Source organism: Brachypodium distachyon, chromosome 3 (genome assembly GCF_000005505.3).
Source record: "Brachypodium distachyon strain Bd21 chromosome 3, Brachypodium_distachyon_v3.0, whole genome shotgun sequence".
Classification (NCBI taxonomy): Eukaryota; Viridiplantae; Streptophyta; class Magnoliopsida; order Poales; family Poaceae; genus Brachypodium; species Brachypodium distachyon.
In genome coordinates, this window is record NC_016133.3 from 31,979,568 (window position 1) to 32,006,308 (window position 26,741).

Sequence of the window (26,741 nt, forward strand, 5' to 3'; positions counted from 1 at the left end):
GCGGGCACAGTTGGAGGTCGGGAGTTGCGTGGGTGGCCGTCGGATCGGAAGGGTCGAGTGGGGGGGACTCTAGTTTCTTTTGGGTAAAATAAAGCCACACTCAACCTGTCCAAATGAACGGCCTTGGTTTTTCAAGGTCATATACAAACTGGCCGCCAGCTGCTGGCAGAAAGTTCAAGCCATGCTAGCTGAAAACACGAATTTAGTTCAAACAGCAAAATAAAAAATTGAAGGCCAAAAGAATTTAGGACCAGCTTGGAGCCTTGGAGCACATCAACTTTCACAGAAATTTCACAGGAAAATTACACATCCATAGAACTCCTATCATCTGGCCCGAGCATAAAAGCAATACGATCAGTCCCAAGTCCAATGCAAACATCACTTGAAAGCATATGGTTCTGAGTTACACAATCTGGACACCATAGAGATGCAAAACCTTCAAAGAGACAGCCTATTCATCATCCATTTACAACATAAGCTACGCACACCACCATGCTGCATGCGCGTTATTGGTATCATTATTTCTCTAAGGTTACAGCTTCTCTGTGCTTCCTGCGATTTATGATTGACTGGCTGGCCAACAACCTTAGGAGATTGGTTTTATTCCCTGATTAGCATCTAATCCACGGAGGTCAACATCTCACACTGTGCACCAAACAACCTCCCATAATCTTTCAGATCAAGCGAGCTCACCTCGTCCCGCCGCCAAAACCAGTCCTCATACCTATACCACCGCAAGATGCCGTCATCTTGCAGCATCCGCTGGCACGCAACGCATTGTCTACTCTGGCAGTGGTGAAACTCCCGAAGCCGGGAAGCACTCTCAAGAGTTTTGTCATCTAGCTCATGAATCACTTGCCTCCGCCCATTTGCCGCGATCTCAAACAGAAGGCAGTGGGAAATATTCAGAACCTCAAGATGTTCCATTGACGTCAGTACACATTGCAGGGCATCCATTCTCACTTTTGAGCAACGAAGGCTCAAGACTTTCAGCTTTGGAAGGTAGGTGGATACTGCTAAAGCAAATGTGTGATCAAATGAACCCATGACCTTGAGTTCTTTAAAGTTCTTGCATCTCCTGGATAACTCCTCCATGATATAGGGAGGATGGCCAATTGTAGGCATAGTTAAGGACTCCAGCCTTTCCCACCTTTGAATGGCTAGGCATATTCCCATTTTTGTAATGCGGTTCCATGCTGGCATAACCAATCTTTTTATGTGAGGAAACCTGTTAATGACAGAAAAGTAGATAACCATTTACTGTTAACATTCCTCAATTCAAAATGACAGATCATAGAATTTAAGTGTCAAGAGTAATGATCAACTTAAAGCAGTTCTCAGAAAACATTCACTGGACCTCTAATAGATTGAATGGCAATAACCTATAAACAGACACACTAGTCTGTAATACTGACAGTGCATGACACAATGATTAAATACAATAATATCTAATCCAATCACAACTTATATTTAATCCCATCACAACTTTAAAGTCTAATGTTGATGCAACTAGACCGCTCGTCAAACCCACAGCTACACAAAGCACTTGTAAGTCAACTAACAGGATGAAAATCAGGTTATGAAATTTAATATAGGAGCTACATGTCATACACACATATGTGGGAATACAGAGACAAAATGTTCATACAACAAAAAGGCCAGCAAAGAGTAGTTACCTTTGTGAGATGTACTGCAGGTGTTCATCTTTCATGTACAAATTGTAATGGAATATCATACAATTAACATTTCCAAGGCTAATTGCAACAGCCAACCGCAATATTTTTGCAAGTCTCTTGTCAGACCTCTCATCGACCCAAATGTATGGGGATGCTCTTGTTTGGATGAAGTTGGATTTTAGTAGCCCAAAGTCAAGAGTGCCCCATATAAGTGGATCTGCACAGGCCATACGCCATAAGCGACAAACTTGAGATACTGGTGACAGCTCAACCAAGTTTAGCTCCTTAAATATCTTCACGAGGACATCAGTATCCATGTCCTCCCATCTTTTTCCCATCATATTGTTCTCTCCAGTTATTATCAAATCCTGCAAATCAACAAAAACACATCAATAAGTGGAAAACCAACTATGTGATTGGACATTTGTCATTTACATGGCAGTAATAAAAGTACATGTGCCCAACCATGAGTGTCTATGCAACACATATGAATGAGTAATTGAGTACACTCATGATACAATGAGACAAACATTTCAGAAAACCAACAGGAAATTGGTTCAATTATCATAAATTAAAACTTGTAAGATCAATACAATAACAAGAAAGATCAAATATCAGGATCTTCTTTGCGCAACAAAAAAAAACAATCAGGATCCTCTTACATCCAAAATAATGTGGTAGGTAACATCTTAAGTAATTGGACCACATTATATTACATGGGCTGAATTCCAAAAGTAAAACACAAGGTTAAACCAATCCCAATCAAACAATTAACTGCAATGAAACTCTGAATGCTTTTCTGACAAACCAAGTGGATCCCCAGGTAACGTCAGAAGCAATTGTCTTACTCGCAGGAATGAGGTGATTAACATTCTTTCACTACCGTCCATAATAGGGTGACACAATGCTGCCTGAGATCTAGCAGTGTTTTATCCATCAATCTTTCTACAGAAAGCCTAGTTTTTTTTTTACTTAGATGCTGTAGAAATGTTGTTAGTTTTTGGTTAACAGCGATAATGGTGGCTTCCTATGTTCTGTATTATTTCCACAATACTGTGTGCTCCACTTGATACAGGAAAACGTACCATAGGTGTGCATAGAAACTAGGGAGATCTATCCAAGGGATGGTATCCAACATAGTTTTCCATTAAAGTAGGATTGAGAAAACAGATTGTGTAAGTTGAACATAACTAGTACAGAGTATGAAGTACAGTAATTCCACATTCTCCTTGAATCTCAGTGGATTCATGACCTTAGGAAGTAACAGAGTTTCACACTATATGAACCATTAAAGGCATTTGGCTATCCATTATTCTTAATACTAGCCAATAAATATGAAACATAGCAAATTCCAACTGGGTTCCAACCCATAAAAAATGTTAAACCTAGCAGTCTTGAATACGCATTCAAAGTATATATAAATTATAAGAAGACATGTATGGGTTTACTTACCAATCCTATATATAAATGAAACAAAGAAACATTAACAAGAGAATTCAGCTTTTCTGTTAAACAAGAAACATTAACAAGAGAATTCAGCTTTTCAGTTAAACAGAGAAATAGGAAGTGTGGTACTAATGTACAAAAGTAAACAACCATCTGTCCAAACAAGAAATTTAACTTTTCTGTTAACTCAGCCTTCATTCATAAAAAATGATATTCAGTTGATGTCTCAAGAACTGAAATGAAACGAGAAATCTGATAACGCAAATGTAGGGTTACATGCAACAGTTGAGGAATTGCCTACTGAAGAAAGGTAGCCGCAACGGAATAGACAAGAAATGCACTAAACTAAAACTCCATTTCGTCCACACAGCAGAAAAGAAGTACGAGAATTATTTAAAAGAAAGGTCGGATCTATCGCCAGTAATCTACTGAACTCGTAGCGTGACACAAATGCTAAGCTTCTCTGACAACGATCGCACACACCCCTCGACGAGCCAGCAGCGAATGGATCCAAAGAACGCGCAAAGGGAATTCCTACAGCACGAGCGAGCAGAAAGGAGAGCATTAGCTGAACTTTCCTCTCCGGCGATACATCGAATCCTACGAGCACAAAACCGACACCCGAACCGACAGACTTAAACACATGAATCTCTAACCATTCTCTCCTAACCGCACAAAGTCCACAGGCTCCCCGGAACAATCCGTCACCACCACACCGACGCGAACGCAGGTACGCAACGGTCAGCCGAAGAACCAAACCATATCAACACGAATTACGGAGCACACAAAAACAGGGAATTCGCGGCTAATCGAGCAACACGAAAACCCGAACACGGCGCACGGATTCCGCTCGATTCCCGCGGAGAGGAACAGGGGAGGACTCGAAATCGATCAAGAATAGGAAACACAGAGAGTAAGGAAGCGAGAGCGAGGTATTACCCGGGTGGATCTCCAGGAGGAGAACGCGGGGCGACAAGAGCGCAGCCCCGGCCGCGGCTACTCCGGAGGAGGAGATCGAGATCGCGCTCCGACGGCGGCGGCGGCGGGTGGGCACGGGCGGCGGAGGCCTGGTCGGGGTCGGGAATCGGGGGATGTCGCCCTGTCGGGCATGGGTCGCTCTCCCGACCCTCCTCGGCAGGGGCGAAGAGAACGGGGGCGAGGGAGGGGATGGGGAGCGTGCGCGTGGCCTATTGGTGACGTTAAGTATACAATTTCTTTCTTGGTTTGCATGTAATCTTTTTTATAGGAATCATTTATGACGAAGTTAATTACATTCCAATGATGCATTGGCTGGATCCGGTTAAAGCGTACGTCGGATTTTTCTGTAATTCTCGAACAATCTAGCTGCTGACAGTAGATAGTCTCAGCTTCCCAGGGACCGTTAGATTCGTCAGAGAAGATGGACGGCGCAGGAGGAGGAAAAAGGAAGAAAGTGAGAAGAAGAGGAACACCGGTGGACGCAATGCAAGTGGCAGAGAGCTTTTCCTGGCCCTTCTTTTTCTCCTCCCACGCGAGGAGACCGACAGAAGGCAGCATTCCCTCCTTTTCTTACCCTGCTGCAGTGAACACCTCGCACGACGACGTCAGCAGCGTGTCGCCGTCAATCTCTCACTCTCTGCAGCCTGCCTTGCTTTCCCGAGGAGGTCCTTCTTTCCTTCCTAGATCTGCCTGCCAGTGCCAGTGCCAGGTGATGGTGACAAAAAGGTAAGCTGTTTTCGCTCGCTTCTTTCTCTGCCAGATAACAATCTGCTTTTGCGTGATGCGTTTGAGAACCTCGTACCGCTGTCAATGTAAGGCTGCGACGGAAAACCTTGCCGTCAGACGCCGCAGGAAAAGTATGTGCAGGGCAGGCGAGTCAAACCAGCTATTTCACACGTCACCGAGGCTTTTCACGCTGCTACGCGCTTGCACGGGCTGTTTCGCATAGATTTTGCATTTCGATTGTCCCGTGGGTTTATTCGTTGGAAAAGATGCATGACTATTTAATACGTCTAGCAGATTATTTTACGTCCTGGCCTACTATATGTGATTATATTTTGGGGGGAGAGAGTGTTTTATTTATTGACAAGATCAGAGATTACAACTGCGGTTACAATGAAGTCACTGCACCTAGCCGTTCCGGTCACTCCTTACAGAATCAATTTCGTTGCATATGCTCCACAATCTCCCCGGGTAGCTACAAGCTACTTGTATCTTTGCATTTGCCTCCGTGATGGTCTCATTTCACTGTAAGAGATGCTAAAGAGAAGGGTAGCTTTTACTCTCTCTCCTATAAGGCCCTCGATTACGGTACAATTGTAGTATCTGAATTCACGCACTCACACACGCCACACTACCCCTAGTGCGTAAGTTACAACTAGAATCTATACCTATTACCCGTACACTAGATTTTCAAAGCCGCCACTGACTCTGTCGGCAACGAACACGTTGCATTACCACTAAGTAGCAAGCAAGTGAGGCCAGAATACAAGGGTATCACAAACCCGGGTGAGACATGCGAATATGAGTTATACGGGACACTACTACAAAACACCTCATCAGCAACGGGCAAAAAATGACATCACTGACGGTCAGGACGTCCGCCACAACATTTCTGCTAGTAATGAGGTGCTCGTCAGTGACGGGTAGGCCACCCGTTACTGATGTGGCGCCTCATGCCCGACATTGATAGGGAATTTGAGAAAATAAAAAAAAACTAGGCCAGCTGCCCCAGGCCAGCCCCAATTCTGTCGACCTCACCGCACACGCAGGTGGCGCGGCGGCTAGAGATGGACGGAGGAGGGCCCTCCTCGGCAGCAGCGGCGACTGCTTGGTGCCCCTGGAGCCCGCACCTGCTACAGCGGCCGTGCCTCCTCGGTAGTCGCGGAGCTCCTCCTGCTACATCGGCCGCGCCGCCTCGTCGGCAACTGCTCCTCAACACCGACGTCCTGCAAGAGTGAGAGAAGAAAGAGAGGGAAACCGAGAGGGAGATAGGGAACCTGCAGGGCGGCGGCCGGCTCCTCCTCCTCTCCATGTCTGCGGGAAGAGCTAGAGAATAATCAGAGGGTGAGTGAGAGACAGAAATCGGAGAGAGGGAGAGAGGGAGGGGGAGAGAGAGGAAGAGACTCACCGGCGGCGGGGATGCAGCGGCTGGGGTCGGGGGCGGCGGCGGCAAGGAGGGCTGCGCCCGGCTCCTCCGCGCAGTCCTCGTCACCGTTGGATGGGGGGGAGGGGGCTGTGGCGGCCGGGGTCGCGGGGGGCGGATGGGGCGGAGGGCTGCGACGGCCGGGGTCGCGGGTGGCCGGGGCTGGGAGTCGGGCGGGGCGCAGGTCTGGAGATGGAGGCGCCTCCATCTTGGCGACGGCAGCCTCTGCCCATCCTGCAAGCGGAGGAGAGGAAAGAAGAGGTAGATCGGGGGAGAAGAGAGGAGACGGGGAGAGGAAAGAGGAAGAGGGAGGACGGGAGTCTGGGATGGCAATGGGTACCATTACCCGCGTATCCACCGGGTAAATCCCCGTTAGGACATGGGTTTGGGACAGAATTTTAATCCGTTGGTACGTAAATGCGAACTACTTCATACCCACCAGGTAGAGTGGGTACGAGTATGGGAATGCGTAACTCATATCCTTTTACCCGTTTACCCATATAATAAACTCATACATGTGCGATGTGTTCCCATTTACAGTTTTAAACAATATAGTATTATCTTTTTATGTGTTGTTGTTATTTATAACGTGTTAATATAGTATTATTGATGACAAAATTGTTGTGGTTTTGAGAAATATGATGCCGTTTCTAAGGAACATGTTCTTGTTGATCAAATTTTATTAAGGGTATTTTTACCCGCAGGTACCCTTCTATCCTGATGGGTGACGGGTATGGGGAAAAGTTGTACCCGTTGCCAGGTATGGGTATGGGTAACGGGCAAGCTCAAAAAGGACGGGTAAGGGTATGGGAAGGCTCAACCCGTACCCATACCCTGCGGGTGCCATCCCTAACGGGAGAGCCAGAGGAGATGGGAAGATTGGTGCGTGCGTGAGAAATAGAGAGAGAGAATGGAAGGAGTGGATGCGGACGTGCCACGTCAGCGATCCATGCCTTCACTGCCTCAGCCAATCAGAACGCAGCACACAAATTGTGCTTTCTTTCCATCAGTGGCGGTCAGGGCAGAAAGACCCGCGTGATGGGTATAAAATTTTGTTTCTTTTTCATTTTCAGTATGAGATATAAGTATTTAATATCCCCAAACTGATTTATAAGTATATACATATGGTCTACTTTGTGTGAAATATTAGCTACTTTCATTTTGAAGCATATCAATTGTACTTGCTTCACAAAATACTCCATTTTTGCATTTGGAAAATGAAAAATCACTTTTATAACCCAAAAACTTGTAAACTTCTTTGGCAATATAGTTTGTCATAACAAGATATGCACTTGTGCAAAAAATAGATACATTATCATGAATAATGGCATAGAAATGGACAAAACTTCTCTCATTTGGCATAAAACCATAAACTCAAGTGTGGAAAATGACAAGCTTGTACTACATAGTTCATTTTCTAAATGCTAACATATGATATTATTGTTCCATAATGTTAAGCAAGAAAAAATAAGACTTTAGCAAAAAGAATCACATTTTTCTGATTTTTTATGAATTAGTTATGATTATTTCAATCTCCAAAGATCTCCATGAGTCATCAATGGTGCGCCTAGATGAAAAGACCGCCACTAATGTGTGTTAGTGTGAATTTTGATATTTTTCACATTGAGTCATTAGTGACGGGCCTCCCGCGTCCGTTACTGATGAGTGGTCATCAGTGACGGGCCCTGCGTGCCCATGAGTGATGAGGAGTCATCAGTGACGGGTGTGTGACGCCCGTCACTGATGAGTGGTCATCAGTGACGGGGCCTGCGTGCCCGTGAGTGATGAGGAGTCAATAGTGACGGGTGTGTGACGCCCGTCACTGATGAGTGGTCATCAGTGGCGGGTGTGGCTGGTCCGTCACTGATGAGGGGTCATTAGTGACGGGTGAGCACGCGCCCGTCACTGATGGTGTGTCATCAGTGACGGGCGTGGTAAGCCCGTTACTGATGAAGCCTGTCACTGATGACTCGTCACATATACACTGTTTTGTAGTAGTGGGACTTGAACTCATGCGGGCAGGCTGCTCCACCGCGAGCCTTGCTACATGTGCTACGCGCAGTTCTCGCTTTTACTCTCTCTTTTTAGGGTAAAGAGGATTGAATAATGAGATAAAGACCGTCGGGACAAGAGTTGGCCGACGAATTCCGACATGGCTATCGAAAGTTTTTTTCTTTTCTTGGCTTACTTTAATTTCAGTTTCTTGACTTTTGATTTTTATCCACTTTTATTTTTTACTCTTTGATTTGAAGATTTTAATTTTTCAAGTTTTAATGTTTGGACTTTAGTTCTAAGCCTTAATTTGCTGAAAAAAACTAATTGGATCTACGTCGAGATGAACTTCGGTGGCGGCACTAAGATGAGGTCCAATGGTGGTGTGCGATGGTGGTTCCGCCGAATCCAGTCGTAGGGAGGATGCATGGTGCTAGATCCAGGCCATGGAAAGGCCTAGCTGCGTGGGAACCAACGTGGTGGCGTGGGGTAGGACGCGCTGGCACATGATGACGATTCAGCGGGATACGGGCGTAGGAGGACGCGACGGCACACGACGGTGCTTCTGCCGGATACGACCGCAGTAGGATGCCAGGGGCCAGATCCAATCCATGGAAAGGCTCGACAACTGGGGATCCAGCGTGGTCGCGCGGTGGAGGACACGAGGGCGCATGATGACAATTTTGCCGGATCAGACCGTAGGGGGACGCCTGGGGCGAGATCCAAGCCATGAAAAGCCCTGGCCACGCGGGAGGATGTGACGGCGCATGATAGTGCTGCTGCCTGATCCGGCTGTAGGAGAACGCCTGGGTCCAAATCTAGGCCATGAAAGGCCCGGCGGCGCGGGAGGACGCGGGGGCGCACGACAGCGCTTCTGCCAGATCCGGACATAGGAGAATTCTTTGGGCCAGATCCAAGCCATGGAAAGGCGTGGTGGCACAGGATCTAACACGGGGGAGGAGGATGGCAACACGAGAACTAGTGTCGGAGCACGGGTCTCCGACACCGGGGATGCTGGACACCCCCTTGTTGTTCGGTGGAGAGCGGGGTGAGCGCTCCGGCGAACGCCGGCGAGACGAAAAGCACGAAGTGTAGACAATTGGATTTACTCAGTTTCGGGCCACCCAGAGGTGTAACACCATACGTCCTGCTCTTGGTTGTATTCACGAATTAGTGTGCTTTACAGATTGCCCGGGGGGTTCCCGGGCAGGCTACTTGTCCCTCTAAGGAACTCTGCTACCGATGGATGCAATACTACTTGTTACTGACTAAGGTTCGAGCCCTTTGACCGGTGACATTGGTCCTGCTTTTATAGACAAGGGGATACCACGGGTGCCGATGCATGCAGCATGACACGTTAGCTATCCGCGTGTCACCGCCACAAAAACCACTCTATTGTTGATCCACGCTGGACGCCATGCAGCGCCCAGGCCACTGTACACGGTAAATAAAATGGATTATAGGGTAGCCGCTCTAGCCTTGCTGAGCAAGAATAGCTGCCGATGTGACTTCTGTCGGTGCATTAAATGCACTGCGTCCGTTGTCTCGTCCTGTCTTCACTGTTATGCGAGTCCCACCTGCATGCCCGAGCGCGTGTTGCTGGGAGCCCCTTCCCGGCAAGTGCACCCAGCCAGTTGCCGAGGCAGCGTGCCTTCCTCTTCCCCGGACCAGAGTTCCCAGGTAGCCACCGGAGCAGGCACTTCTCCTGTTCCAACTCTTGACTTTGCCTTTGCCAATAACCGTCTCTTTGGGGCGGGCTCCCCGGGTTTATCCTTCCCGGGAGGCCAAACTGGCGGGGCTTCGTCACTTGCGACCCACGCGTCCCAGATCAGTGGGACCCCGTGGGCCACTAGTACAATAGTAGCCCCCGGGCGTGGGCCGGCAGCCTGTTAGTGCTATCCTTGGTCGGTTGCCGAGCTACGCCCTATCCGACGCGTGGGTCCCGGGGGACTATCCCGGTGCCCGGCCTTGTGGGACGCATTTCTAGTTCCCCTCTCCCGAGTGAAACGGTCGGGTGCATGATCTTCTGCCTTATCCCCTATAATCACCAGAGAGTTAAGGCCATGTCGCGCACCCCCATCTTAATTCCCGATTCTTTAGGGCACTTTATTGCTGATAGTGGGGGGTGTCCGTTGTAGTCCGCCAGCCCCGATAAATACCCAAGGCTGGCGGCAGGCACCCCCACTGTTTCCTGCTTCCGCCATTGCCTCCCAAGCTCTCCGCACCCCAACTCCAGCCAAACCCACTCCCCACTCCTGCCGATGTCTTCCAAGGGCCAGAACCGACCCAAGGGGAGCACCAGCAAAGGAGAGAAGCGCGAGAAGGCCAGCAAGAAGGAGCTGTCGGAGCGAGCACGGAAGGATGAAGAAATGCGGGCCAAGTTCGCCTTCTTCTCCCCCGGGTACAACAGCGAGGGGTGGAGAAGCTGGTCTTGGTGCTCGCCACCAAGCACAATGAGTACGGGCCGACGCATGTTCTCCCCGTCGACGCAGAACATGACCCGCAGTACTTTTGGATTTTTGGGAGGTTCATCCTAGCCGGGTTCGTGCCACCGCACTCTTTCTTCCTTTCTGCCTTCATGGAGTTGTACGGGCTCATCATGGCCCAAATTCACCCCACGTCATTCTTCACATTGGCTGTCTTCCAACACCTCTGTGAATTATTCGTGGGGGTGATGCCATCGGTGGCTCTGTTTCGCCACTACTACTACACGAGGACGAAGGCGAAGGCTCCCCTGTCCTCGGGTGTGGTGTTCCGGTTTCGCGACAGGCTCAAGTCGGAGTTCATCCAGCTGGGGAAGAAGAAGATCGAGCACGAGTGGCGCCGTGACTGGTGCTGGGTGCGCACCGACGAGCTCCAAGAATTCCATGAGGAACCCCTCGGGCCCCCAAAGGGCTCCGATGACTAGACACTCCACGACCAGAAGGACGAGGAGCTGGTCCCGGTCTGTGCCAAGATCAAGGCGCTTCGCGAGGCTGGGCTCACGGACACGGATGTGGCGTGCCCCTTCATCAGGAGGCGCGTGGCTCCCCTGTAGCGGCGCTCACATCCAGCATGGATGTACACCGGGCCGGGCGACTGAATCCGGCTGCAGCGCGCAGAACTCTCGCCAGACAAGATATAGTTCTGGGTGAAGGGCATCACCGGCCAGGACGAAGCCTACCGGTTGCCACCACTTGGAGCGCAACCGCTCCACGCCGGGATCCCGAACCCGGGAGCCTAGGATCTCCCAGTCTGCGATGAGTGGCGATCGTGGAAGACCCCTCGTCGCAGCCCTACCCCCCCCCCCTGCAACCCAGGTCTCGCACCAGCAAGAAGCCGGCTGCCGGGTCGGGGAAGGGTGGCCAGGACCGGGGCTCCGCCCGGCCGGAGGACTCGGACTCCGATGATTCCTCGCTGGGCGACGGAGGAGACTCCGACGACGACGACCACGCTCCCCCGAAAGCTGGCGGAGTTGCGCCGGAAGGGGACGACGACGAAGACGACGTCCCCCTGGTGAGACGGTCCGCGGCAGAGCGGGTGAGCAAACGGGAGGCCAGCCCGCAGCCTCAGGTGCCTCATGTTGGTGCGGCGACTGTGGCCTCCGCCGACAGCAGGGTGACTGCAGCAGCCGTCCCGGCCACCCCAGCGGCTCCGCCAGTTCCACCCGCACGAAGCGCCCCCCCCCCCCCCCGATGAGGAGCATCTTGGCGGACAGAGTGCTCAAGCGCAACCCGTCGGGGTAAGTTTGACGTTGCTTCAGTCATTTCGGTCTTCACGAATTTTACATGTTCTGCTAGTTTACTTCTGCATTTTCTAGCTCTTCGAGGAAGAGGGTGGAGCCCAGCACTTCGCCGGCAGCCCCGGTCAAGAAACCCCGCCCGGCATCGAGCGGTGGTGACAAGGACGCTGCTGATGCGGCGGCGGCGGCTGTCGCTGGGGACACAAGGGTCCCCGACACGAACTTGCAGGGCACCGGCCCGACAGCAGGTGCGTGCAAGATCAAGTACTTCCTTTTCTAACTCACTTTCTCCATTGCTTTCTGACACAGAGTCCCCCGCAGGGTCCATGACGTCCGGCGGGAGCGTCCCGGCAGCTGGCGAGGAGGCGGCTGGCAGGGCCGCGCACCAGGCCACCGGCGAGACACGGCAAGGTATAGCTTTGTTTTTCGTAGCGATACTTTCACTCAACTGCGCCGTTTCTCAGACTGATGCATGTGTACTTCGTGTAGTAGCCGGGGATGTCCCAGCTATGCCCGTGACCACCGAGGTGCGGGTGATCGACCTCGCCGACGAGGCCGACGACGATGCTCCGGAGGAGGTTGCCTCTGCCGAAGCCCTTCAACAACCTGCCCCAGCGCTTGACGAGGACGCGACTGCTGCCGCCAGTGACGCCATGCTGGCGGCGCCACCTACGACGGGTGACGTTGGGTAGCCTCTGCCAACCGAGGAAAGCAGCGGGCGCCCTGGAGAAGCCCCCGAGCCCCCAGCCTGCCCCCTTGGGCGGGCAAGGAGCAGCGGGACTCGGCCATGTCGGAGACGCGTCTCCGAATCCTGATGCGGCCTCAGGGTCACAAACGGTTGCGGCAGGGTCCTCCTCCTCCGCCGAAGCCACCTTCAGCCCAGGAGCAGGGGAGCTCGCCGGGTGGGCATGGGGTCTGATTACCTTCGACCACAGCGTGTTCCAACAGGGGCACCAAGTAATCGACAACATCTAGAAGCAACAACGGATGTTCGTCGATTTCTTCAATGACGCGCAGCAACACCATGCCCGCGTGGTGGCGGAACTGGGCGCTGCACGACGGGAGGCGGAAGAGCAGCACACAGAGCTGCAGCGGCTCCGGGGGGAGCTCCAGCAGGCGCAGCAAGCTAGGGCGGTGCCAGCCGTGCAAGGAGTTCCGGAGGCCGAGGTTCTCCGGCAACTGTGGGACCTGCAGCAGGAGCACCAGCGAGAGCTCAAGCTGGTGAAGGCCACGCACGCCACGAGCGAAGAGGAGCACCAGGCGACTCTGGACACGTTCCAGGGGCGTCTCCGGAAGAAGACGGACTTGCTGTCCAACTACTCCCTGGAGATCCAGTGCCTCCGGCGCGAGGTCGGAGAGCTGGAGACGGCGACCGAAGCTTCAGCGTGCCGGGAGAAAGAGCTGCAAGACTAGGCTCGCTCCCAGGAGCGCGAGCTTGTGGAGCAGCTCAAGGCTACCCAAGATGCCAGCTCGGGCGAGCTTGACATGACGCGGCAGGAGCTCCGGCTCATCGACGAGGAAAATACCAAGAAGGCGTCCGAGATCGGCAAGTTGAAGGCCGAATGCCGCGAGCACAAGCTACAGGCCCAGGAAGCTCGCGGTGCATGAACCGAGCTGCGGGCCCGTAGGTCGGGGGAGGTAGCCAGGCTGAAGAAGCTGCTGGACTCGGCGATGGAGGTGCTGCAGGGGTTCGCTATCCTGGTAATTTCCTTTGACGGGGCGAACATCGACAGCTTCACCTCCTTCTTCGTAGACTTTGTTGGCCGGCTGCACGCCCTGCAGAACTGCGTCACGGCCTTCGGGGACCGGCAGGTCTTCCTCGCAGCCGGGCAAGTCGCAGGGCAAATTCTTACCTGGGTCCACTCCCCCCACCCCAATTTCCCGTTCGAGATTGTCTTCGACGCCTGGTCAGACGAAGAAGAGGCCAAGACTCACCGGGAAGCGGTGCAAGGCGTGGTTGACGAGATGGTGGCACAGATGCAGAGCAAGGTTGATGATGCTGAAGCTGCTGACGAGGAAGCCGCCGGAGGAGGCTCCGGCGTCGAGGAGGCACCTGACACCAGCGCTGCTGCCCCTGGAGCACCCCCTGCATAGTTATCTGCTTGTTCCTCTTTTTTATTTATTTTCCTGCAAGCGGCGCAAGGCGCCTTACTTTGTGTTAGCCTTTGTTACTTTGAATGTTTGTCGCAAACTCGTTTGTTTGAATTCCATTTCATTCAATGTCAATTTACTTGTTCTCTGCCTCTAACTAGCTTGCCGGGGAGGGGCTCTGTCCTTCACGTGTTTTAACCTTGTGTACCCGGGGACTCGCCAACTGCGTGCTTAGCCTAACCAGGGGCCCGGGACGGACCCGCAGTGCCAACCTAGGGCTAGACAGCGGCGGCCAGCCACTCCACCTACAGGTTAACTACCCCGGCGCACACGCCTCCGGGGCAGACCCATGAGCCACGTGTGGGGGACGTCCTCCCCCCGCAAACGTCCTTCCTACACTTTGCCTACACGGGGACTAAGCTTACCTCGGCAAACCAGTGCGATTAAAGGAAGAACTAAGGACTCGAAACGAAGTACTTAACTTTCTGTTCTCTCAGCATTTTGAGCACCCTGTTGAGAGCCGCGGCAAGGACGCGGTGGCAGTGCACCCTCCAGCGGCATGCGCGGAGGCATGCACCGCCACCGTGTCTTCGCTACGCCTCTCGCCTTTTGTGTTACCATCTCTGGTATCCTCTTCTAAGTGATGTGGCAGGGCCGCGATGGTGAGAACACCCTCAGCGATAAGCGCAGAGGGATGCACCACCATCGCTTTTCTGCGACATCACTTGCCTTCTTGCCCGTTGCTGGTATTGTGCTTGCTCCGGTCTTTAAATAGCCAGAGTGCTGCCCTTGCCGCCACACACGCAGAACCACTGGTTGGTGCGTGGAGGCACCGGCCCTGTCTCAGAGTCCTGCATCAAGCCTCGAAGTAATTGCCATACATGTACAACTTACCCGGAAGATGACGGCACCCGTGACCGCCCCACGAGCATCACAGTGTGCCTTTGTCCCCATCTTTACCCTGCATGTCAGGTTCTTGCAGTGCCCATGGTGCATAGAAAAGTTTTCGAAATGCACGAAAAAACAACACAAACTGGATAACCTCCTGCCTCCCGGCCCTCGAGCACAGAAGAGTCGACCTCAGACTTGGGTGTGAGCATTTTTACTATTCCATGGTGCCCTGCAGGCACGTAGCGCATTGTGAACGAACTCAACAACTGCTAGACTGCGTTCCGGGGTGTCCCAAGAACGAGCTTGGTTTTCAGGGTTTCGGCAGCCCCCTGCTCACAGCTAAGAATGAAGAGACAATTATGTGCACCTAGAGCAGGAGACACAAGCAAACATTAACAGCAAAACACAATACTACTGAAACAACACTTATCTTTATTCATCTTTGTGCTAGCGGATTACAATCGGGCCTTGCCGGGCTACACTAGCTTAAAGAGGCATGCTGCCGCAGTGTCATGGGTAGAACTTGCGCACCAGCAAGCCTTCTTCGGTTTCAGCCGACAGCCCCCAGTCTTGTCACCCACACTACCCGGAAAGGGCATTCCCGGATTGGAGTCAACTTGTTCACGGCCTTCGTTCCTTGTATCCGGCGCAGGATGAGGTCTCCAACCTCGAGCCCTCGGGGACGGACTCTCCTGTCATGATAATGATGGAGCCCCTGCTGGTAGCCTGCAGCTCGCACAGCAGCCCGGCATCGTATCTCCTCGGTGAAGCTAAGGTCGTCAGTCCTCTGTGCGTGTTGGCTTGCCGTACGCGTACCCGAGGTGACCCATGTTTGAGCTCGAGGGGCAGCACAGCTTCTTCCCCGGAGACGAGGGCAAACGGTGTTTGGCCCGTCGCCCGACTTGGTGTGGTCCGAATCGACCATAGCACGGGCTGGAGTTTTTCAACCGAGTGTTTCTCGTGGCCCTTGAGCTTGTCAAAGGTTCTCGTCTTGAGCCCCCGCAGTATTTCTGCGTTGGCGCACTCCACTTGCCCGTTGCTCCTTGGATGAGCGACAGAGGCGAAGTGGATTTTATTGCCCATGTCCTCGCAGTAAGCTCAGAACACCGCACTAGTGAATTGTGTGCCATTATCGATGATGATGCCCTTAGGCGCACCAAACCGACACACAATGCTCTTGAAGAACTTGATGGCCGCCTGCGCTGTGACAGCTCGCACAGGCTCCACCTCGACCCACTTTGAGAACTTGTCGATGGCTACAAGGAGATACTTGTAACCGCCAACAGCTCTCGGCATCTTGCCGATGATGTCCAGCCCCTAGACCGCGAACGGCCACGAGGACGGAATGACTTGCAGGGCTTGCGCTGGCTGATTGCTCTTCTTGGCGTGAAACTGGCATGCTTCGCAGGTCTTGACTAGTTGTTCGGCATCGGCTAAGGCTGTTGGCCAGGAGAAGTCATGCCGGAACGCTTTCGCAGCTAGCACCCTGGAGGCCACATGGTGCGAACACGTGCCTCAATGGATATCCTCCAGCAACGTGCGCCCTTCCTCCCAAGGCATGCAGAGGAGCATAACTCCGTTAGGACGCCTCCGATAGAGATCCCCGTCTACCAGGGCGTACATTTTAGCTTGCCGGGCTACTCGCTCCGCAGCAATGTCTTTCTCTGTGAGGGTTCCGTCCCTGAGGTAATGAACAATATCCGTGTCCCAGGGTGGCGATTCCCGGCTTAAGCATGCCACAAGTTCGGTGGCATGGTGCCCCGCAGCTGCGGGGTCTCCTCGGGTTGCCGGAGGGGCTTCCCCGGCAACCGTCTTGGGATCGACAAAGGGCTTTGACTGCCTCTGTACGAATACTCCAGGAGGCACCTTGCTGCGTTCCGCTACCCACTTGGACAGTTCATCCGCACCAAAGTTGTCCTTGCGCTTCACATGCTCAAACCGGAGTCCCTTGAACTTGGACTCCAGCTTTCGCATTTCTTACACGTACGCTGCCATCTGGGACAGTCGTAGTCCTTGTTCACCTGGGTTATCACGAGTTGAGAATCCCCGCGAACAACCAGGTGCTTGATGTCAAGGACGATCGCCACGCGTAGCCCGGCTAGCAGCCCCTCGTACTCTGCTGTGTTGTTCGTGGAGTTGGGGAAGTCGAGCTGTATCACAAATTTGAGTTGATCTCCAGTGGGTGACTCGATCACCACTCCTGCACCGGCGCCCTGCAGACTGAAGGCACCGTCGAAGTACATGACCCAGTACCCTTCATCCAATTTGCCGGGGAAGCTTGCTTTTGGCTCTTCTTCTTCTATTCCAGAGGACGTCCACTCCACGACAAAGTCAGCGAGAGCGGCGCTCTTGATGCTCTTAGTATTCGCGAAACGCAGCCCGAACTCCGTCAGCTCCATCCTCCATTCGGCCACCCTCCCAGTGGCTTCACGGTTGATGAGGGCTTGCTACAGGCAAAACCCCGACACCACCGTGATGCTGTGCGCCTGAAATAATGGCGCAGCTTCAGTGAAGCGAGCAGGATCCCAAGTAAAAGCTTCTGAACCTGCAGGTACCGTACCCGGGCATCGTGCAACACCGTGCTGACGAAGTACACAGTGTGCTGCACTAGCTGCTTGCGGGGGGCAGCCTGAGTGGGCTGCCCCTCGGCTCCCGGGGCAGAGGCGGTAGCCGGGGGTTCTCTCGGATCGCCAGAAGCCCCCTGCCCCCCTGTCTCAGCCCCCGGGACTTGCTCTTCCCTCTCGGCAACGAGCACGGAGCTCACTACCTGATCTGTCGTTGCCAAGTAAAGCAGCAACGGCTCGCCTGGCTTGGGGGCGACGAGGATCAGTGGCGACTTCAAGTACTGCTTCAAGTTCTGGAACGCCGCTTCCGCCTCGGGGGTCCAGTTGATTGGGCCATTCTACTTCATTACCTTGAAGAAAGGCAAGGCTCGCTCGCCCAACCTTGAGATGAAACGCCCAAGCGCCGCAACACAACCGTTGAGGCGCCGGACGTCTCTGACCTTGCGGGGTGACTCCATCTTCTCGATCGCCTCGATTCCCCGGTGAGATACCAAGAAGCCCAGCAAGTGCCCCGAGTCCACGCCGAACGTGCATTTCTCAGGGTTAAGCTTGAGCTTGATCCTGCGGAGATTATCGAATGTCTCCTGCAGGTCGCCGACGAGAGAGTCCCCACGCCGCGACTTGATGACGATATCGTCCATGTAGGCCCTGATATTACGGCCTAGCTGGAGTCCCAGACACTCACACAAAGCGCGCTGAAATGTCGAGCCCGCGTTCTTCAGCCCGAAAGGCATGCATGTATAACAGTAGCAGCCAACTGGGGTGATAAACGTTGTTTTCTCCTCATCTTCGACTGCCATCTTGATCTGATGGTAGCTGGAAAAGGCATCTAGAAAACATAAAGACTCACAACCCGCTATGAAATCTACTATTTGATCAATACGGGGTACAGAGAAGGGGTCCTTAGGGCATGCACGATTAAGATCAGTAAAATCTACACACATGCGTAATTTATTTTCAGCCTTACGGACTACAACAGGATTTGCTAACCAAGTAGGCACAACACTTCCCTGATTGCCCCGGCATTCTTGAGCTTCTCCACTTCTTGCTGGATGAAATCCTTGCGTTCTTGTGCTTGTCGGCGAACCTTCTGCTTGACGGGGTGCGCGTCTGGCCGCACCGCCAACCGATGCTCGATCACCTCCCTAAGGATTCCGGGAAGGTCCGACAGCTCCCAAGCGAACATGTCAGAATTTTCTCGAAGGAAGGCGATGAGGGCGCTTTCCTATTTGTCACCGAGGCTCGCACCGATGGAAACGATGCGTGCCTCGTTGCCGGCTTGCAGGGGCACCTTCTTGACCTTGGCACCCTCCTCCTTCAGCTTCACGACCTTGCTGACGCGCGGGCTGGAGCTGGTACCGCCCCCGACATCCTGCCCGGGAGGGGCTCGCGCCTTCTTCTGTGCGGGCTGCTCGCCCGCAAGTGGATCCTCATTCCCAACAACGTCGTAGTCGCCAGAATCCGCCACTGCGGAGGTCTTTACGACCTCACCCACGCACCAAGCAACATCCTTCAGGTCGCACTTGATGGAGAGTACTCCGTATGTTGACGGCATCTACATCACGCCATAGGCACAACGAGTTGCCGCCATAAACTTGATCAGTGCCGGCCGACCAATAATCCTGTTGTACGCCAACGGGGTGTGAGCCACATCGAAGACAACATGCTCAGTCCGAAACGCTTCTCGGGACCCGAAAGTCACCGGGAGCGTGATTCGCCCCATAGGCTGCACCACTCCAGGGTTGATCCCTCGGAATGGGTCGGTGGGCTTCATCTGCTCCAGAGGCAGCTGAAGCTTTTCCACCAACTTGGCGGACAGGAGGTTGAGGCTTGCCCCGTTATCCACCAGAACCTTGGTCACCGCCACATTATTTAAGATCAGCGACACCACGAGGGGTAGTACCCCTAATCCTAAGGAACGAGTCGGGTGATCGTCCGAGTTGAAGGTGATCGACACGTGCAACCACCTCAACGGCTGTTGCGCCTCCACGCTGGGGAGGAGGGCGCACACCTCACGAGTGAGCCGCTTCACGGCGGCGTGAGACATGAGAGCGTATGCTCCCCCGTGGATGCAGGCGACATCGCGGGGCTCCTGGAAGCCGGGCTCGTCGGCGTCATCGCTGCAGTCGTCCTTGCGCTGTTCGGCACGAGGCATTTCGCGTCCCCAGGGAGGCCGGTCCTTGCTGCCACGGCCTTGACCGTGACCCCCCGTGAGTTCTCCCTTGTCGCCACTGCTGGCCGCGCCCCGACCCGCTCCGTTGCGGGGGTTGTTCGGGCAGTCTCGGGAGAGGTGCCCAATATCCCCGTAGTTAGCAGGCTCCGACAGCACGGCGCTCCTCGTGGCGCTGCTCGCGCTTCTCCTTGATGGTCTAGAGAGTGTGGCAGTCCTGTGCGTCGTGGGTGGCATTGGTGTGGATGGGGCAGCGTGCGGCCGCCGCCGGCTTGCAACCCGATGCTCCCGCCGACGCCGCCTTCTTGGTGGGCCTCTGGGGAGCCCCCGGTTCCGCGGCAAGCACTTGCTTCCCGCCACGTTTCCAGGAGGCCTTCTTCCCGAAGCCCTCAGGTGGGTTCGCCGCCGCTTTGGCGGCAAGCTCAGGCGCTAGGTGCCCTTCCTCGGCCATAGCGCACTTGTGCGCGAGAGTGTAGAGATCCCTGGTAGTCCGGATCCAGTGCGTGTTCAGCTTCTCATGCATCTTCGGGTCGCGGATGTTGATGGCGTACATGTTGATGATGGCGGCCGCTTCCACCTCTAGGATGGAGTAGGAGATGTTGGAGAACCTATTGGTGAAGTCCCGTAACGTCTCCCCCGGCTTCTGCACCACCGTGTGCAGCTCCGCCATGATTCCCGAGCGCTTGTAGTCGCCCTGAAACGCGTTCACAAACTGCTCGCGCAAGTCAGCCCAGGAGGCAATGGACCCGGCGGGCAGGTTGAGCAACCAAGTCCTCACTGATCCTTTCAGGACCATCGGGAACCAGTTGGCCCTGACCTTGTCGTCAGCACCGATAGCATGCATGCCCAACGTGTAGGTCAGGAGAAAGTCCTTGGGGTTCACGGTCCCGTCATACGTCCCGAGCGTTGGCGCTCCGAACTTGCGAGGCCATGTCACCCGACACAGCTTGCCGGAGAACGCGGCACGGCCGTCATCAGCGCCCATGGGAGCGTCTTCCTGCTCCTCTAGACGCTGGCGCTCTCTTTCGTGCCAGTGCCGGCACTGCAAGCGCTGGCAGAGATCTTCTTGCTGGCGGGCGTTCAGGACGCCTTGCGCGTCACCTGGCGTCACGGTCGGTGACGAGTCCGAGTAGTCCTCAGGATCCTCGTCGTCTTGTCCTCCCGAGGGTGGAGGATGCTCTCCCTGTCCCGAGGAACGGGGTGCGTCTCCGCGTCACAGGTTCTATCCCCGTCCCGAACCGGCCGAGCCGCCCTCACCTTGCGGTTGTTGGGCAGCGAGCGCGAGGAGCGCGTCCAGCTCTGCACTCCTCACGTCGTGCGCCGGCGTGCCTTGTGGTGGCTCGTCGCGCACAATGACAAGCGCGGCGATGATGGCTTCCGCCGGAGTCTGGGCGGGAGGCTGCCAGTTCTCAGACCTGCTGCCATCCGCCCGGTCGCCCGGTGCCCTCGGCTGAGAGGGCCGAGATCCCACTGGCGTCGAACGCGACGCGTTGTGGTTGTGACGCAGCTGTTGCTGCGCATCCTCAGCCCGCGAGTGAACTCGCTGGCTGGCACGTGCAACGTTGAGGTCGCCTGTGCAGCTAGCTCCGGCGCTAGGCGCCGCAGGTCCCCTCAGACGGTTGTCCATCGACGCCCGAGGAGGTGGCGGTGGCAGTTGCGGTTGCTGCTGCTGCTGCGGCTGCTGAGGTTGCTGATGTGGAGGGGACCCTTGGTCCCCTTGACCTTGCGATGCACGCGCGGCGTCATGGGATCGAGTGCGCATGGCCAGCGTGTCGCACAAGTCGACCCGGGGCTCATCTGTCTTCTTGGGCGGCATGGCGAGTTGATGTAGACGATGTCGTTGGTGACGAAGTCGATGACGCCGGCGGTCACCCGAAGTTCTCTGCACGCCCCCCCTACCTGGCATGCCAGATGTTGGAGCACGGGTCTTCGGCACCGAGGATGCTGGACACCCCCTTGTTGTTCGGTGGAGGGCGGGGCGAGCGCTCCGGTGAATGCCGGCGAGACGAAAGGCACGAAGTGTAGACAATCGGATTTACCCAGGTTCGGTCCGCCCAGAGGTGTAACACCCTACGTCCTGCTCTTGGTTGTATTCACGAATTAGTGTGCTTTACAGATTGCTCGGGGGGGTTCCCGGGTAGGTTACTTGTCCCTCTAAGGAACTCTGCTACCGATGGATGCAATACTATTTGTTACCGTCTAGGGTTCGAGCCCTTTGACCGGTGGTAATGGTCCTCATTTTATAGACAAGGGGATACCACAGGTGCCGATGCATGCAGCGTGACACGTTAACTATCCGCGTGTCACCGCTACAAAAACCACTCTACTGTTGATCCACGCTAGGCGCCATGCAGCGCCCAAGCCACTGTACACGGTAAATAAAATGGACTATAGGGTAGCCGCTCTAGCCTTGCTGAGCAAGACTAGCCCTGCCGATGTGACTCCTGTCAGTGCATTAAATGCACTGCATCCGCTGTCTCGTCCTGTCTTTACTGTTCTGCGGGTCCCACCTGCATGCCCGAGCGCGGGTTGCTGTGAGCCCCTTCCCGGCAAGTGTACCTAGCCAGTTGTCGGGGCAGCGTGCCTTCCTCTTCCCGGGACCAGAGTTCCCGGGTAACCACCGGAGCGGGCACTTCTCCTGTTCCAACCCTTAGCTTTGCCTTCGCCAATAACCGTCTCTTTGGGGCGGGCTCCCCGGGCTTATCCTTCCCGGGAGGCCAACATGGCGGGGCTTCGTCACTTGCGACCCATGCGTCCCATATCAGTGGGACCCCGTGGGGCACTGGTACAACAACTGGGCAGCCACGGCACACGACACGAGGAAAGTATGCCTGCAGTGCGAGGGAAAGAGAGGAGCTAGAGAGCGAGATGAAGAGGGGCAGATGCAGGAGGGGAAAGTGTGAGAGTTGGGAGAGAGGGAGGCGAAGAGTGTGCATGTGCAGGAGGGGAAAGTGAGAGAGTGGGGAGATAGGGAGGCCGCGAGTGGGTAGGTGAGGGACGGGTAGGTGGGGCTTGTGCGGTCACGCATTGCGTGTGGATTCGACCGTGCTACACGGTCACCCACAAAAGAGGTAAGTCGTTACTTTCATGGTTTGGCAATTTCTGAGATCACCGGAGGATCATCAAGGATTCACTCGATGTCATCATCTGAACTCCTACCTAATTTATCTAATTCATGCACTACTCTATAACAATATTACTCTTACTAAAACAAATCCGATCCACTAATCCTCAAGACGTCCCTCTCTCAATTCCCCTTTATGCCTTTGTCTCTCTAGCCTTCCTCGATACGATCACAAAACTTGAAGGTGATGATTTCCTGAATCGCCTACAATGTTTCTCTAATGGCACCTGGTTGGCTGGTTTGAGTGTTGGGTCAGAGTAGCATCAAATTTGAGAGTGGTTTCGTCAGCTTGTTGACTGCAATTTCAGAACAGAGTAATTTTGGTATACAAACAGTTTGGGTAGTCAAACGGTGTCTGATTGAGCTGAAATTTCAAGAGCTTGTTTGGGACTCGTGGATCTACTTGTCTGCCAAATTTGGTGCTGTTTGGATCAGCGGTTTAATAGCAGTTGACAGAATACCGAATGGGACAGAAGCCGTGTCAACTCTGCTTTGTTGTGGTTCTATCTCTCATGGCTATTATTGTGATTACGGTTGATAATGTGTTGAGTGTGTTGTAATGTCTAAATGTTCTAGAGTGACTCTTGTACCCATTTGCTCATAGTAGAAGTTGCATGGACCGGTCGGTCCACAACCGTGGTTTTTTATTCCTCAAGTTGAAGAGGTTTTTCCACGTTAAATCTTTGTGTCATTTGTGCATGTGATTGTGTTTATTCCGCTGCTTACTGGTTGAAGCTATCCTCAAAGTTCATTACAAGTTGAGGGAATTATGGTTTGTTTTATTGTTGTCCAATTCCCAACAAAAGGATGACATGTTCAAGATAAAAGATAAATTGGTAGTTAAGAGTTTTTTTTAATAAAAACAGCCTGTAGTTCTTGAAGGGAGCTGTATTCACAAATAAAAGCATGTTTTCTTCATCGATTTTTCTTATACACAGGTCTTCATTTTATATTTCGCACCAGGCTCTTGATCTCTCCATAGAAACTCTTGTTGTGTTGTTTATGTGTGTAATTTCTGTCACGATCTTTGGTACGGAGTAATACATAGGTAAATGTCTTATGAAACGAAAAGAAAAGAAAAGGAAAGGAAAAAAAATCAAGCATTTCCAATGAAAGGCTAATCTTGGATAATTTCCCAGCAACGGCATCCACACATTCCAGTTCCACAGACACGGACTTCAAAATATGTCATTTGAGTTTTGTTGTTATACTTTTGAGTAGTTTGCATTCGCCAGCGGCACCAAATTTGAGTTCGCATTTGCCAGCACGTGTGGCTATCTTCGTTGCTCCGACTTTGGGGGTTGTTACTTCGTCATTTTTTATTTCTTCATCATACGTCTCCCTGATTCTACGGGAAAGGAACGAACCATGAGCATGCTACGACACAGCTTAGGGGACGGGTGTTTGAATTTGGATGTCTGTTGACATTGGTGAAGAGAACAGGAACAAGAACAATAGCCAAACCATTATGGGTAGGTAGCATGAACACCAGGGTCAGGGTAGAACAAACTCGTGCAGATTCTGCTCTCATTCATGGGACATTTGACGTAGGTCGTGACATACATAATCCAGGATTGCAATAGCCAAGACGAGGAGATGTAATTAAGAACCAGCACCACGTGTCTCGGGGAGATCAAAAGGAGATGGGCAGGAAGCGGGGAACATGTAAGTTCTTGCAATGTCCACGTGCAGGTCGTTAACAGTGCTCCTGGTGCTCTACGGCTTCTGGCGCCGGCTCCTCCGGTGACTCTTCTTCCTTGGTTGCCTCCTGCTCATCGTGGTTTTTCGCCGAGGCAGGCTTGAGCAAGTTGTCGTAGCTGCCCGTCTCCTTGAAGAGCTGCCAGAAGTGGTGCTGGCAGTAGAGGATCCCATTGAGGGATGCGTACGTGGCGGTCGTCAAGAGACAGCCACCGTGAGCGCACTTGAAGCAGGTCTTGTGGTATGGCTCGCCCTCCAAAGTCATCTGCGAAGGAATTGGAATTATGAAGCAGGCTTTTGCAACTGGAAAACAAGGGCAATATGAACTCCTGAAAGAAAGGAAAAATGCATGTGTAGCCTAGTGTCCAAAGATTAATCATGAAATCTCGGTACGTTCATCAAGGACTGAAATGTGCATATTATTGCTAGTTGAATTTTGTTTGTCAAAACTTGAGAGATGAACATTTCAATCAATTTCCTTGACACATGAGCTTCCACTGCTCTCTCGGCAGAGCGATAAAGCAACGCTGAAATCGTACGATTGTTAGAGAAAGGGAGGTTTTTACCTTCTCCAATGGGTACGCAGTCTTCTTGCAGGCAGCACACTTGTCCTGAGTTCCACAGAACACAGAGGATAGCTTGTTTGGGACCTTAGACTGTAGAGAATAACAAAACAGATTTCTGAGCTGCAGTCTGACAAATTCAGAAAGCATGAGATTGCTAATTGTACTCTTATGGAATCATGAATCAACAGCAGGGGTAACCAATAAGGCAAAAATACACTTTTTGGATCACAATGTCTATTTGTTTCATAATCTTTTCACATACAAATTCTGGTCCAAAGAACGGCTAAATAAATTCTACAGACCAATAGGACTAAAAAGATGGCAAGAATGTAGTACCTGGTAACCGTTTGCCTTCGCACCTGAACAAAAAAACAAGTACACTGATGATATACCTGTTGCGATTGCAAAACATTAACAGGATGAAGAATGATGCAGGACAAACTTACCAGTGGGGAAGTTCTTGTTGAAGGTCCCTGTTTCCTTGAAAAGCTGCTCAAAATGAGTCTTGCAGTAAAGAACTCCATCCATGGAGGAGTAGTTGCACATCTAGAAATAACACAGTTTAATGTCATCTCATACACAACAGTATTCAGATCATAGAGCAGACGGGTGTGAGAATTCTGATGCATGTGAGCGCAAATGTCATGAAGAGGGCATTACCGAAAGAGTGCCTTTGCAATGGCTGCATTTGAAGCAAGACTTGTGGTAGGGAATGCTATCCGCGGTGAGGAGATCGATGAAATGAACGGTCTTGTCACAAGCCTTGCACTTGTCCTGTGTACCAGAGAATGTCATCTTGATATTCTTGGTGGTGATACCAAGCAAAATGTGCCACTCAGTTGCGAATAAGAGTAGTCTGGTGCAAGCCTTCTAATGCTAACAAGATAACTCGTCTTCGACTCTCAATCTGCAACCAATTAGGAGCAGATGAAAGCCAAAGAGAGGGTGAGCACAAGAAGCGACGGAAGGCTTTAAAATGCAACGCCTGAACCTGATTTGGGAGGGGCAGAAGGTTGGGAGGCTCCAACGCCAAGCCAGAGGAAAAGGTCAGAGATGTGAATAGATGTGCCACGTCATAATGCTAACTTTGGAGATTATACTCCTTGGTTCCTCGCATGTGGGTCTAATTTGTGGTTATTCTCATGCGCAAAGTGTTCAACTATATTTAGTGCCCAGGATAACTGATCACTAACAATAGTCCAAGACATTTGAAGAAGTGTTGCGGAATTGAAAGGCGGTGTTGGCTGTTGGTCAAACTTTTTTTTTGGTGGAAGTTGACAGATGATCAATCTATTCTTAGCGCACCGTGATAAACAATCATGCATTCCTGATATACCCAAAAAAAAATGTGCCCAACATGCTTGATCCTGAGAAGTTAGACCATGAACACAAAGTACTTTTCAGACACAAGTATTAAGGATAATCTTATATTAAGACTGAAGGCACGGCAACAAAAAGTAGCTCCTGGGATGATCTAAATAAACAGCTAATTTACTAGTAAGTGGTTACTATAGTGGTATAGAGAATGAACTGGAAAAACAGGAAAAAACATGGTGAAATGTAACCACGTAGCATTCACATCATGTACCTACCTCTTATCTGACATGAAATCTCCCTTTCCTCAGGGCCACAAGTCCGCAGGCATCAGGATTACCTTTGATAGCATCAGTACCAGCTA

At 52.5% G+C, this 26,741-nt stretch overlaps 2 protein-coding genes and 1 long non-coding RNA gene across 3 annotated transcripts; all 3 read right to left on the bottom strand.

Annotated features, from left to right (window-relative positions):
* Positions 1-243: 243 nt before the first annotated feature.
* LOC100828504 (F-box/LRR-repeat protein At3g48880) lies at positions 244-4,303 on the bottom strand. The gene is made up of 3 exons (XM_010236580.3): positions 4,062-4,303; positions 1,677-2,044; positions 244-1,228 (listed from the first exon to the last, which is right to left on the bottom strand). The coding sequence occupies exons 2-3, from the start codon at positions 2,015-2,017 to the stop codon at positions 619-621; spliced, it is 951 nt and encodes a 316-aa protein (XP_010234882.1). The 5' UTR covers positions 2,018-2,044; positions 4,062-4,303; the 3' UTR covers positions 244-618.
* Positions 4,304-5,256: 953 nt separating this feature from the next.
* LOC106866433 lies at positions 5,257-6,576 on the bottom strand. Its single transcript, XR_001406794.2, has 2 exons — positions 6,232-6,576; positions 5,257-6,149 (listed from the first exon to the last, which is right to left on the bottom strand). It is a non-coding gene; the product is annotated as an uncharacterized LOC106866433 (long non-coding RNA).
* Positions 6,577-24,247: 17,671 nt separating this feature from the next.
* LOC100843483 (LIM domain-containing protein PLIM2b) lies at positions 24,248-26,646 on the bottom strand. The gene is made up of 5 exons (XM_003574107.4): positions 25,724-26,646; positions 25,510-25,609; positions 25,400-25,422; positions 25,064-25,153; positions 24,248-24,762 (listed from the first exon to the last, which is right to left on the bottom strand). The coding sequence occupies exons 1-5, from the start codon at positions 25,856-25,858 to the stop codon at positions 24,496-24,498; spliced, it is 615 nt and encodes a 204-aa protein (XP_003574155.1). The 5' UTR covers positions 25,859-26,646; the 3' UTR covers positions 24,248-24,495.
* Between the last annotated feature and the right edge of the window lie 95 nt (positions 26,647-26,741).